Source organism: Gadus macrocephalus, chromosome 12, assembly GCF_031168955.1.
Source record: "Gadus macrocephalus chromosome 12, ASM3116895v1".
NCBI lineage: Eukaryota > Metazoa > Chordata > Actinopteri > Gadiformes > Gadidae > Gadus > Gadus macrocephalus.
In genome coordinates, this window is record NC_082393.1 from 1804156 (window position 1) to 1818043 (window position 13888).

At 45.2% G+C, this 13888-nt stretch overlaps 2 protein-coding genes across 2 annotated transcripts in view; both read left to right on the forward strand.

The window, feature by feature from the left end:
* inpp5d (inositol polyphosphate-5-phosphatase D) overlaps positions 1-9981 on the forward strand; it is a gene marked incomplete at its 5' end in the record, with an annotated part of 12340 nt that extends 2359 nt beyond the window's left edge. The window contains 18 exons of the mRNA XM_060067502.1: positions 32-138; positions 229-331; positions 607-803; positions 1551-1668; positions 1897-1993; positions 2593-2731; positions 4378-4486; positions 4591-4679; positions 5390-5471; positions 5697-5786; positions 6076-6186; positions 6552-6628; positions 6731-6818; positions 7222-7368; positions 7704-7764; positions 7880-8035; positions 8487-8915; positions 9569-9981. Coding sequence (XP_059923485.1) covers positions 32-138; positions 229-331; positions 607-803; positions 1551-1668; positions 1897-1993; positions 2593-2731; positions 4378-4486; positions 4591-4679; positions 5390-5471; positions 5697-5786; positions 6076-6186; positions 6552-6628; positions 6731-6818; positions 7222-7368; positions 7704-7764; positions 7880-8035; positions 8487-8915; positions 9569-9581 — 2213 coding nt within the window. The remainder of the gene's footprint in view (positions 1-31; positions 139-228; positions 332-606; positions 804-1550; positions 1669-1896; positions 1994-2592; positions 2732-4377; positions 4487-4590; positions 4680-5389; positions 5472-5696; positions 5787-6075; positions 6187-6551; positions 6629-6730; positions 6819-7221; positions 7369-7703; positions 7765-7879; positions 8036-8486; positions 8916-9568) is intronic.
* A 990-nt stretch (positions 9982-10971) lies between these two features.
* On the forward strand, positions 10972-13642 carry smx5. The gene is made up of 5 exons (XM_060067313.1): positions 10972-11111; positions 11340-11407; positions 11807-11837; positions 11942-12001; positions 12528-13642. The coding sequence occupies exons 1-5, from the start codon at positions 11109-11111 to the stop codon at positions 12651-12653; spliced, it is 288 nt and encodes a 95-aa protein (XP_059923296.1). The 5' UTR covers positions 10972-11108; the 3' UTR covers positions 12654-13642.
* The last annotated feature ends 246 nt before the right edge of the window (positions 13643-13888 follow it).

A 13888-nucleotide genomic window follows, 5' to 3' on the forward strand; every position in this document is an offset into this window, starting at 1 on the left:
TGAGGTTAACAGAAGGTGCTCTGTCTTGTAGTTCTCCAGCTGATCAAGTCCCAGAAGATGCCCGCTAAACTCGCCATCGTTCTGGAGACGGACAAAGAGAAGATTTTAAAGAAAGATATAATTTTTTACGACACAAAGGTACGATTCTAACTGACATGTCTCTGGAACCATTACCCTGACTTTTGATCAACAGTATCAACCTTTTTTTCCTCTGTGTACTTTGAATAGAAAAGGGAAGGATTTTGCCAGCTTCTCCAACAGCTGAAGAACAAACACTCCGCTAAACCCGACCCGGACATGATCACGGTGTTCGTGGGCACCTGGAATATGGGTAAGAGCAGCTTAGCCTAGCTACGTTGCATAGCTCTACAGGTTGTCTGTCGATAGTATTCACGGTGGTTTGTTCCATTGTGTAGGCCTACTGCGTTATCGTTATCGTTACGGACAGTCTAGTGGCAGGCTGCCACACTCCCGGGGGTCGGACTGGTCATCAGTGTCATCAGTGGGTCTAGAACCGCTGGGTCCTAGACCCACTGATGAGGACATCGTCTCTAGAACCGCTGGGCTCTCCGGTCTCCTAAACACCCCCCCCCCCCCCCCTGCCAGGGAACGCGGGCCCCCCCCAGAGCCTGCGGTCCTGGTTCCAGAGTAAGGGTCAGGGCAAGACCCGGGACGACACAGCCGACCACATCCCCCACGACATGTACGTGATCGGCACCCAGGAGGACCCCCTGGGGGAGAAGGAGTGGACGGACACGGTGAAGAACGCCCTGAGGGTCATCACCGACATCTCCTTCAAACTGGTACGGGGGGGGGGGGCTCCCTCTCTCTCAGCTACGCTCACTCTCTCTCTCCCGCCTCTAATGTCTCCCTCTCAGGTGTCTCTACACTCTCTCTCTATCTCGCACTCCTGTCTCTATTGTCTCTATCTCTACTCCCTCTCTCTACTCTCTCTCTCTCTCTCTCTCTCTCTCTCTCTCTCTACTCTCTCTACTCTCTCTCTCTCTCTCTCTCTCTCTCGCTCTCTCTGCTGTCTCTTCTCTCAATCTTTACTCTCTCTATCTCCACTCTCTCTCTCTCTCTCTCTCTCTCTCTCTCTCTCTCTCTCTCTCTCTCTATCTCTACTCTCTCTCTCAGATATTCAGATATTAAAGCGTGAGTATACCTGTTTTTATCAGGAGAACTTCCGCCTACCCGGTGTGAGGGGCCTTGTCAAATGTTATTCTCAGGGTTAGGGTCAGGGTGATGAATCATCATCATAGTCACTCGAGCCAGGGTGTGAGCCGATGGAAATCACCACTCTGCACTAGTAACAGACTTCATGCATTTTACGGAGAATTTTCCCTGTTTTATAACTTCATTCAATAGTCAAAAAATAACACTGAAATATTCACAGACACTTCGTGGGCCGATCTTTTCCAACCATTTTCAACTGAAACCAGTTCTTCTTACCCTTTAAGGAGCAGGTAGGGGTAAGGGCCTCTTACTCTGGGTTGTACACAGGCTAGGCTGGGGGTAGCTCTTAGATCTATCTCTGTGATCCCCTCCAGATCTCCATCCAGACGCTGTGGAACATCCGGATCCTGGTGCTCGCGAAGCCGGAGCACGAAAACAGAATCTCCCACGTCTTCTCGGACAGCGTGAAGACGGGGATCGCCAACACGTTAGGTACGTCGGCCTTCTGGTTCCTACGCGTCTGTTAGCACTTAGCACTGAGTAGCTTGAAGATAGCATCTGGTGGCGGTTAGTTCTAACAGTTAGCGACTAGCAGTTGCCAGTTTGCTGCAAGCTGCTACCAGTTAGCATCTAGCAGTGAACAGCCAGCTGTAAGAAGCTACCAGTTAGCATCTAGCAGTTAGCTCACGGGTGAATGCTAACCTGCGTGTTGCTAAACAGGGAACAAGGGGGCCGTGGGCGTGTCCTTCATGTTCAACGGCACCTCCTTCGGATTCATCAACAGCCACCTGACCTCCGGCAGCGAGAAGAAACTCAGGTCAGAAGCCGGGCGCAGTACTGGACAATTATGACATGACTAGCCCCCGAGACCGAGGGTCGATGCTATCTATGCTAGACGCTATTCCCCACCATTCACGGAGCCTGAGGTGAATAATTGTAACACTCCAAAAATAACCAAGATAACACTTTTTGTGAGTATGTCTTTGTTCTTATTCGCGGTTTATTTGTTTTTATTGGTGTGACAATACGACCGTCACGCAATATCCCGAGTTGGAGATCTCAATCATGGGATATTGCCCAATATCCCGAGACAGCGAACCGATCAAATTGCACCATTTTAGGAGATTCACGTGCAGCATATACTAATGTAGTGTAGTAATACACTCATTATATGTATGAGCGCATTAACATTATAATCTAATGTATGAATGAATCAATGTATTGATTTATATTTATAATGTATATCTATATATGTATATGTATATATGTATATTATAAATATAAATATAGTATGTAATCCAATATAAAGTAATGTAATGTAATGTTTATAATAAAATATAAAATAATAAACTTCTGAAATCACTAACTGTATTTCTAGTGAACATTTTCTCACACTCTTCTCTGCACTCTTTGCAGACGAAATCAGAACTACATCAATATTCTGAACATCCTGAATTCGGGGGATAAGAAACTGAACCCTTTTGATATCACTCACCGGTTCACCCACCTCTTCTGGCTGGGCGATCTCAACTACCGCATAGACCTCCCCTCCACGGTGAGTCTATCACTGCAGCTGGGAAAGCGAAACACAGAGCTGGAAGTGCTATGACCAAAGTGCCATACCACATCCTCATTATGTGCTATTATGGGAGAGCGTTAAAGATCAGGTTGACTCTGTTGTACGTCGGTTGTACGACATTGGCTCACTGTGTATGACTGCAAAACCCAGCCTTAGACCTTGGACCTCCTCCTAGACTAGACTGGAGACCCATTCTGACTCAGGACACCAAAGAAGAAAATAACCGATCACGACCTATGAAACTAGTATTATCTATTAAATCGATGATTGACACTTTACCCTCTTTGGATTCAATTATCATTAAGTAAATAATATACATTATGTAAAGGATGGACTGTATACAAAGGTGTTAGATACACATATTGTCTACAGGTAACAGGTAGATACAGGTAACAGGTGTATGTAGGTAACAGATAGATACAGGTACAGGTAACAAGTGTATACAGGTAACAGGTAGATACAGGTAACAGGTGTATATAGGTAACAGATAGATACAGGTACAGGTAACAAGTGTCTACAGGTAACAGGTAGATACAGGTAACAGGTGTATGTAGGTAACAGATAGATACAGGTACAGGTAACAAGTGTCTACAGGTAACAGGTAGATACAGGTAACAGGTGTATGTAGGTAACAGATAGATACAGGTACAGGTAACAAGTGTCTACAGGTAACAGGTGTATATAGGTAACAGATAGATACAGGTACAGGTAACAAGTGTCTACGGGTAACAGGTAGATACAGGTAACAGGTGTATATAGGTAACAGATAGATACAGGTACAGGTAACAAGTGTCTACAGGTAACAGGTAGATACAGGTAACAGGTGTATGTAGGTAACAGATAGATACAGGTACAGGTAACAAGTGTCTACGGGTAACAGGTAGATACAGGTAACAGGTGTATGTAGGTAACAGATAGATTCAGGTACAGGTACAGGTTACAAGTGTCTACAGGTAACATCTGTGTGTAGGTAATTTATGCATCTAGGTAAAAGCAGGTACCGGTAACAGGTGTCCACAGGTAACAGGTGTGAACAGGTAACAGGTGTATCTAAGGTAACAGGTGGCCACAGGTAACAGGTGGCCACAGGTAACAGGTGGCCACAGGTAACAGGTGTATCTATGGTAACAGGTGGCCACAGGTAACAGGTGTATCTAAGGTAACAGGTGCCACAGGTAACAGGTGTATCTAAGGTAACAGGTGGCCACAGGTAACAGGTGGCCACAGGTAACAGGTGGCCACAGGTAACAGGTGTATCTAAAGCAGGGGTCACCAACCTTTTTGAACCTGAGAGCTGCTTCATGGGTATTGAGTCATACGAAGGGCACCCAGTTTGATACTCTTCTGAAATAACAAATTTGCTCAGTTTGCCTTTAGTTATATATTGTTAATATTGATTAATGATACTCATCTATGTGAAGACACTGATCGTGTAAATGATTTCTCACAATAATTATCAACAATGACTTAAAAAAGGTGGGAAAGAGTTGTTCAAGAATGAGCTGTGCTATTTCAGAACAGGTCTGCGGGCGCCTCATGTGGTCCTTGCGGGCGCCCTGGGCACTGCGTTGGTGACCCCTGATCTAAGGTAACAGCCCTCTTGACTGTGTTCCCCCCCACAGGAAGCGGAGAACATCGTGTCTAAGATCAAGCAGCAGCAGTACCAGGACCTGCTGGGCAAAGACCAGCTCAACATGGAGCGGGATGAGGGCAAGGTCTTCCTGCACTTCCGTGAGTCCGGACCGACCCGCTCATGCATCCATACGTCGGTCGGTCACCGTGACAACCGTACTAATCCCTCGGTGAAAATGTTTTGCTCCGGCTACCGCCTGCAGAGGAGGAGGAGGTCACCTTCCCCCCAACGTACCGCTTCGAGAGGGACACGCGGGAGAAGTACGCGTACACCAAGGCCAAAGCCACCGGGGTGAGCTCTCTAGGCGCGTCATTGGCAAACACATTGGGCAATATCATATTATACAGTCTATGATGCGTTATTATATTAGGTTATACAGTCTATGATGCGTTATTATATTAGGTTATACAGTCTATGATGCGTTATTATATTAGGTCATACAGTCTATGATGCGTTATTATATAAGGTTATACAGTATATGATGTGTTATTATATTAGGTTATACAGTATATGATGTTTACTATTATATTAAGTTATAAAGTACATGATGTATTGTTATATTAGGTTATACAGTATATGATGTGTTATTATATTAGGTTATACAGTATATGATGTTTACTATTATATTAAGTTATAAAGTACATGATGTATTGTTATATTAGGTTATACAGTATATGATGTTTACTATTATTAGGTTCTACAGTGTTTTATTTTTTATTTGGTTTTATTTGTATGTATTGGACCGTGAGAATTTCATTGGACGAACCAAATGTATTGTATTAAGTCCATTAGCATACATGGTAGTTTTCACTACATGTCCACGGGAGTTTTTTTTTTAAAAAATATATAAATAATCAAAGACAAAAACAAAATAAAACATTAAAGAGGGAAAAACTGATGACAAAAAAATAATGTGCAATATACAGTGGTTAAAGAGCAGCAGTATAATGATAGTCAGATATATACGTGGAGTAAAGCGATGATGTATTATCTCCCGGCAGACCAAGTACAACCTCCCGTCGTGGTGTGACCGGGTCCTGAGGAAGTCCTACCCGCTGGTCCACGTGGTCTCGCAGTCCTACGGTGAGGACAGGGGCATTCTGGGTAATCTCAGGTGTCTGCGTTGATTTGTTGGTAAGAGTGGTTAAGTTTATTAATTTGGTTGTGTGTGTGTGTGTGTGTGTGTGTGTGTGTGTGTGTGTGTGTGTGTGTGTGTGTGTGTGTGTGTGTGTGTGTGTGTGTGTGTGTGTGTGTGTGTGTGTGTGTGTGTGTGTGTGTGTGTGTGTGTGTGTGTTTTCCACATTGCAGGGTGCACAACTGACATCATGACCAGCGACCATTCTCCGGTGTTCGCCACGTTTGAAGTGGGCGTGACTTCTCAGTTTGTCTCTAAACACGGTACGCATACAGACAGTACTTCTGCTCAGTAAGTACTGGGTTCATAAACAATCACAGAGCTATAAACGTGCCACCAGCACGTTTTTATTCCAATGCTTCCGTCCGCCTTATCCATTAAAAATAAACGCATCAAAAATTATCAAAGAAACGTTAAGAATATGAAAGGTGGAGTGTGTAGGAGTTAGCGCTATGATGAATGACATATGGTGTTGTCTTTACATTTCACTGCATACTTGTATGCATGTGACAAAAATAACTCTTGAATCTTGAAATCCTCTCTGTTCTTCAGATCCCAGAAGTGCATCTGAAGGAGGGATTAGGTTCATGAACTGCACGGCCACGCTCTTCACTAAATCCAAGACAAAGTTCTTTATCGAGTTCCATTCCAGCTGCCTGGAGAGTAAGATCCATGGATATATACACGGGACCCTTTCTCTAAAGTATACCACAAGAGCATATATTACTTTAGTTATCCAGAGGGAAACTTTATTGCAGCGGTTGCAACACCATCAGAAACTTTGATAAAGAATTGAAATAGGAAGTTCATATTTTTATTGTGCACTGTAATAATAATAATAATAATAATAATAATAATCATCATGGTTGTATAATTTATCAAACTTGAGCTAGCCTATTTATTTTCTCAATACTTTTTAGATGATGCTCCTGTATTTCAATTTTTCATTTTAATTTTTACTTCCTTTTTTTTGACATGTGTACGGTATAAATGCACATTAATGTGATGGGGAATCCTCCTTTGAACAGAGATAGTGAAGACTTCAGAAGGAGAGAACACCGACGTAGATAACGGCTCCATCAATGTCTGCTTTGCGGAATTGCAGGTGACCAGGAAACTAAATAAATGATCCACATCATAGTCTGTAAACATTGCAATGTATGTCAAATATTTATGCTTTTATTTATTCCCGTTCTTCCTGTCGTAGCTCACGCCTATCATCTCCGACCCGGAGTACCTGTTGGACCAGCACATCCTCATCTGTGTGAAGTCCACCGATTGTGACGAGTCGTACGGTAAACGCACACAGCGTTCACCAACAGACAGAGCCTAACTTCACCCAAACAGCCTATCATACAATCAAAGAGCATGGCGCTATAGACACACATGCTATGACTTACTATTTAACTAAATAGCCAAGCTACCTTTACATTGTAGTTTGTTTGTTGATTAGCGAGTTTGGTATTTTAATCTAGTGAGCTAATATAACTTAGTAAGATATATATATATATTTTCAAACTAACTAACTACTTCATTATAATTGAACAGTGCCAGTTATAATAATATTAACACAATTAATATGCTAACTAGTTGGCTAGTTGGTTTATTCAGTCATTTTTTATTTGTTTGTTTGTTTCTATTAAGCTAGTCTAATTCTCTGCCGCTAGCTCCCTAACTTGCTACTCTTGGCGTTGCTAGGCGAGAGCTGCGTAGCGCTGCGCGCGGCGGAGGCCTGTAAAACGGGTTTCAAAGTGTCGCTGACGCACCGCGGGGAGAGCACCGGCACGCTGACCGGCGTCATCCAGCTGCACCTCACCGAGTCCAAGCAGACCGAGAAGCTCTACGGTCAGTCTGCCACGGCATTGGTCGCTTGGTCCTGTTCTGCTCTTGGATTGGCCGATTAGTCCTGCACTGCTGTATTGTTGGGCGATTAGTTGTGTACTGCTGTGTGATTGGTCGCTGAGGCGTGAACTGAAGTGTGTTCGGACGATTACCCTTGAGGTCCTGTATCAATGGTTGATTATTCCTGTACTGCTGTGCGATTGGTCGATTACCCCTGTGCTGTTGCTTGATTGGTCGATTACTCCTCTACTGCTGTTTGATTGGTTGGTTACTGTGATGTTCCTCCTTCAACAGATTGATAACTAAGTACATTATTATTTTTTTTGACATTTATTCAGACTTCATCAAAGTGGAAAAGGACGACCACGGCAGTGCGAAGAGTAAGTCCGGCGAAAACAGGTGAGGAATTCCTTCTTAGGCGGTTTTTAGCGCCAACAGCTGCTCAATATGGAGACAATTCACCAGCACCGGCCGGGCCGTCACTCTAACCGGACGGTGTTTCCATGGTGACCAGGTCTGCCGTCCCCCATACTCTGGAGATAACCAACCCGAGCTACATGGGCGTGGGCGTCCGGGGCGGCTACGCCACGGACATGGGGTGGAGCTACACGCCCAAGTCCGGCAACGTCTCTCCAAAACGTCACGGTCACAGCCGAGTGCCAAACACCCCGTGAGTTCATCCCTCTTGGTAGTTTCAGAGGGCCCCTAGTTCAAGATGGACCCCTGGTTTCAAAGGGCCCCTGTTTAAAACCACCGGCAGTGATGCTGATTGGCCGTTACAAGCCATCTCACAACCTGCCCATAAGTGACATCACAAACGGTGGGAGGGTCCACCACGATGTATGACAGGTAGACCTACCAGACTGTGGACTGTACCAACTGGTGGGGGGATCTATCCGTCACACATCTGGGTGGACACGCCCACGTACGATGGCACGTGTTGATGACCAACACACCTGGCGGTAACACAGGGCCCCTTTAATTGGACAAATATCCCCAGCAACTTTGTGTTTTTATGCTAAAGTATGCAAAACGTGTAAATTATGTTTGTTTTTCTCGTGTCCATCCTTGATGACCTCACCACGCGTCCCTCTCGTGTCCCTCTTTGATGACATCATCAGCGACGAGGCCGAGACCGGAACGGAGATGTTCGACAACCCCCTCTACGCCGCCATGGCAATGCAGTCCCGCAGGGAGCAGGAGCCTCCCCGGTGGGACCCCCCGACCCCGCCCCCGGACGCCCCCAGGTTCCCGTCACCCCCGGACGGCGAGCCCGACCGGGCCCCCAAGCCCACGCCCCGGAACCGCTCCTTCACCTGCTCCGAGGGCAAGCCCCCCCCGCTGCCGGCCTCCCTGGCCCCCGGGCCCAAGAGGCCCGTGGTGCCGCAGCGGTCCGAAGGGGGCGTGGTGCTGGCCGTGCCCCGCCCCCCGCTGCCCATCAAGAGGGCCGCCCTCCTGGAGCCCCAGCCCCTCCACAAGCCCCGGGAGCCCCGCGACCAGCACACCAGGGCCCCCGCCAGACCCAGCCAGTCCCTGCCTGCCAACAAGCAGTAGGTAAGGCCAGTGCTACCGCTAGTGCTACTGCTAATGCTACTGCTAATCCTAATGCTACTGCTAATGCTACTGCTACTCCTAATGCTAGTTCTATTGCTACTGCTAATGCTACTGCTAGTTCTACTGCAAATGCTACTGCTAATGCTACTGCTAATGCTACTGCTAGTTCTACTGATAATGCTACTGCTAATGCTACTGCTAATGATACTGCTAATGCTACTGCTAGTACTACTGCTAATGCTACTGCTAACGCTACTGCTAATGCTATTGCTAGTACTACTGCCAATGCTACTGCTAGTGCTACTGCTACTGCTAAGGCTACTGCTAATGCTAGTACTACTGCTAATGCTACTGCTAGTAACATTGCTAATGCTACTAATAGCAGTACCGCACTATGCTGTATTATAGACCCACCTAGCCCCGCTGGGACAAACAGTGGGCACTGCTAGTGCTACTGCTAATGCTACTGCTAATGGTACTGCTAGTACACAGCTAATGCTACTGCTAGTATTGTATTATAGACCTATCCCCGCTAGGACAGTGCTAGGCACTGCTAGTACACTGCTAATGCTACTGCTAGTTTGTATTCTACTAGGATGATGATGGTGATGATAACGATAATAACTGTAATATCCTTTTCTCCCTTTAGTGCACGTGAGTGAGGCTCGCGTGCATCAGAGCAGTCTCCCTGACGTGGACCTGTGACAACATCGGCCTCCATCTTGAAAGGACTTCTTTGTACAGTGTATTCATGTGAAAATGTTTTATTTGCTTTAATTCGAAGAAATATTTCATTGATGATTGTTCACAGTTTGTTATTGTTGGGATAGGTTCTGGGCTGGAACGTTTAATTGTTTAATAATAGATCTTTCTGAAAACACAGCACAATACGAATGTTGTTGTTTTTCCCTTTGATAATACGTATTTGTTTGATGAAATTTCGACAAATGTTTAGAGAAAATAATTAACTTTCCTCCCAAAAATGAAGCAAAATATATTGTACATAGTGATTCTACCTCTTAATAAAAATGTCTAAACTTCAATAAACTTTTTTTGAATCGATTTTTCTAAACTTTTAAAGATGATTTATTGAAGATTTAGAACATATTATCTAAGTGTAATTATATTTTTATTATCTATTATTTTCGGTGAAACTCGCTGCTCATTTCAGTTGACCCAACACCGCTCCAGTCAAGCTGCTGACCAATCAGGGCATGTGATTGGTTCTGGGAATCCATCTTGCTTGTCAATCACAGGTGCATGAAATGTAACACTTCTTAAAGGCACCCAGTGCAACTTTATGTAAACATTCAATGAAAAATAAACATTCAATTTCTAGTCTTTTTTACACGTAGTAAGTTTCAATAACTCCATACCATTACATATCGACATTCAAGGAGCAAAGATGAGACGTCGTTGTGTGGTGAGAACTGATAGAAAATCGTAAACAACAACAATCGCCGGTGGGGAGAAGCCATTTTTCCATTGACTGGAAGCCTGCTTTATTTATTGTAGGTTACAAAAAATAAAGAAAATGGCGGCATTGTTGTTGTTATCGATTTTGTATCAGTTCTCACCACACAACGACGTCTCATCTTTGCTGCTTAAATGTCGGTATGTAATGGTATGGAGCTATTGAAACGTACTACGTGTAAAAAAGACTAGAAATTGAATGTTTATTTTTAAGCCTCGAAAGTTGCACTGGGTGCCTTTAATGGTGGAGAAATAGAACAAGGAAGGGAGCAGAGAGGGGGGAGTCTTGTTTTGTTCTCTAGTTTAAAAATCTCTTACTTGATTTTGTTATTTTCTGCTCATTCTATCTGTGTCAAATGATTTAAATCATGCCTAGATCCTCTAAGACGTTTACCTCTTTCTCCATAAAAAGATAGTGGTTAAAATACTTTGGTTACTAAATAGTAATGCTGTGTTAGGGTGCTTTAGGTAAAGTCCTCGTCTCCTAACTTCTATATTCATAAAATCTTTAAATATATATCCAGAAGTTCTGAGATATCAGAACTTCTGGAAGTTACATGGAAACATTAGAACGTACCCCAAGCGGTGGTGTGGCGCCATCTGGTGGAGTTCTTTTTCCAACGCACCTTATGTTCCGCCGCTGAAATATGACGTCTTATTGAACGTCATCAGGCCGAGACGTTAGTCAACCAAACGATTGAAAAGGCGCCGGGACAATGGTAAGCATGTTTTAACTTTTATCTAATTCATTCATTGTTTCGGACCCAGGCTATTGTTGCAGTGAAGCCCTCATGGTGGAGAGCGTCCACCTGCGACGAGGTTTCGCTGCTCATGTGGGCTGGTGGGTTCCCACGGGTTGTTGCTCTCCCGGTCCATCATATTGAAGCCTAACGTTGAGTCATAAACTATGATTTTCTAAATAAAGAAACTCTTATTTGTTTCCCCAGCTTTTCTACTCGTTCTTCAAGTCGTTGGTGGGGAAGGATGTGGTGGTGGAGCTGAAGAATGACCTCAGGTCGGTGACGCTGCCGCCGGCATGTCTAAAAGTGTCTTAATCATGTGTCCCCTCTAATTATGTCTTAATAGTGTATCCTCCTGTTGGTCTATTTAAGACGTTCGTGAAATTCTATTGTTCCATCTGGTTTCCAAAATACTAATTTTTCCAACTAAAGAGTAACTTTGCTATCTGGACAAAATAAGTTTGCTCCTAAAACGACGACGATCCACTTGAAGCCTCGTTAACAACCATCACACAATCCGCCATTACCGTCATTAAATTCAGATCTAAACATCAGCAGCGAACACAATGTGCACGCTTGCGTTTGACCCTCCTAACCTCGCGGGCTGTTTCGGCGTTGGGGATGCAGCTCTAGTTCTGTTTCTCAAACTTTCTCTCTACAACTTGTGTTCTCAGCATCTGCGGGACCCTCCACTCCGTCGACCAGGTGGGTTTGGAGATTAGTGAACATTGTTTTTTTTCATCGATTATCGCTTCGTTAATATGATCCTTGACTAATGTTGTCGTCCTGTTTCCTTTCCCTTTGTGCAGTACCTGAACATCAAGCTGACAGACATCAGCGTCACGGACCCAGAGAAGTACCCCCACATGGTGAGACCATCTCCTCTGCTCTACACTCGCCCTAACGCCCTCAAGAGTAGAAGAATGACTATCGAATGCGTGCATCAACGGAACCTAACGTATGCTTCAACTTGAACGTACGCATTAAGCAAATCGTACGCATCAAATAAAACGTAAACATCGTACACTTTATGTAAAAAGTAATTGTACACTTTATGTAATGAGTAATCGTACACCTTATGTAAAAAGTAATTGTACACCTTATGTAAAAAGTAAATGTACTGCATGCAAAAAGTAACCGTACCCCTCATGTAAAAAGTAAACATACTTCAGTAATCGTACACCTTATGTAAAAGGTAAACGTGCGCATAACGAAAAACGTAAACGACGTACACATTCGATAAAACGAAAAACCACGTACACAAGCTAAAAAGAACAACAAAATGCATGACGTATTATCCTCGCTGTTGTAAACTGTGTAAAGTCAACGTTGGTACGTAGTTGACCCCGTGACCTTGCGTGACGCGTTCCTTGTGGCTCCGCCCCCCCCCCCCAGCTGTCGGTGAAGAACTGCTTCATCCGCGGCTCGGTGGTGCGCTACGTCCAGCTGCCCGCCGACGAGGTAGACACGCAGCTGCTGCAGGACGCGGCCCGCAAGGAGGCCATGCAGCAGAAACAGTGATGGCGACGAGGAGGTGGTGGAGGAGGAGGAGGTGGAGGAGGGTGGAGCGTTGGGTTGTCGTGGTCGCAGGCGGAGGTCGGACCGCTCCACTCTGGAGGGGAAGAGGGGTCGGACCGCTCCACTCTGAAGGAGGAGAGGGGTCGGACCGCTCCACTCTGGAGGGGAGAGGGGTCGGACCGCTCCACTCTGGAGGGGAGAGGGGTCGGACCGCTCCACTCTGAAGGAGGAGAGGGGTCGGACCGCTCCACTCTGAAGGAGGAGAGGGGTCGGACCGCTCCACTCTGAAGGAGGAGAGGGGTCGGACCGCTCCACTCTGAAGGAGGAGAGGGGTCGGACCGCTCCACTCTGAAGGAGGAGAGGGGTCGGACCGCTCCACTCTGGAGGAGGAGAGGGGTCGGACCGCTCCACTCTGAAGGCGGAGAGGGGTCGGACCGCTCCACTCTGAAGGCGGAGAGGGGTCGGACCGCTCCACTCTGAAGGAGGAGAGGGGTCGGACCGCTCCACTCTGAAGGAGGAGAGGGGTGTCTACCGGTATGGGGAGGGTGTTCTCGGACCACCGCTTGTGTTTCATTTCCTTTTTTATTCGTACAGAGCTTGGCTAGGGTGTGGAGGACGTGTTGGGTATAAGATGGTTGATTCCACGTTATCTTGTCCCTTTTCAGGAACGACAACATTTAGTTTGTGCAGCCAATGACTGGCCAGTTGTTACTTTTGAAAGATTTGGTTTACATTTGCCATTTAGAAAGAAAATACAGATTTGGTTTAAACGCTGACCGGTGGTTCTATTTGTCCATAGTAATAGAATTAGTCTCTGAGGGAAATGGTCTGAGAGCATCCTGACTCAACAAGGTCGTAGATAAGATACATCAAGAATTATTTCTTTTTTTTACCATAGAAGACTCTTTGTAAGTATTTCTGTTTGACGTTTGATGGCTGTTTTTCTATGTAACCGTCGAGGACTTGATTAAAATGTTTTGCCATGAATGCAATCTGTCTACATTCTTATTTAGTGACTGTTGCCATGGCGATGTGTCACGAGAGGTGACCCTGACGCAGCCGATGAGATGTTTTTAACAGCTCTCGGTTAATGGTTGCTTCACCATGTGTGACAATGGGAGCGGACACAACGTCAAACAACTCCGTGCGTAGAAATCCTCGACAATAAAACGTAATTGCGTCAAACCTGAAAACATTGTACATTTTAGACTAGAAAGTAACTTGAACCAGAACAAAGA

Coding starts and splice junctions, on each gene's coding strand:
- smx5 (XM_060067313.1), top strand. Junction 11,408..11,806: donor GAGCTGAAGAATGACCTCAG/GTCGGTGACGCT, acceptor TTGTGTTCTCAG/CATCTGCGGGACCCTCCACT. Junction 12,002..12,527: donor CAGAGAAGTACCCCCACATG/GTGAGACCATCT, acceptor CCCCCCCCCCAG/CTGTCGGTGAAGAACTGCTT.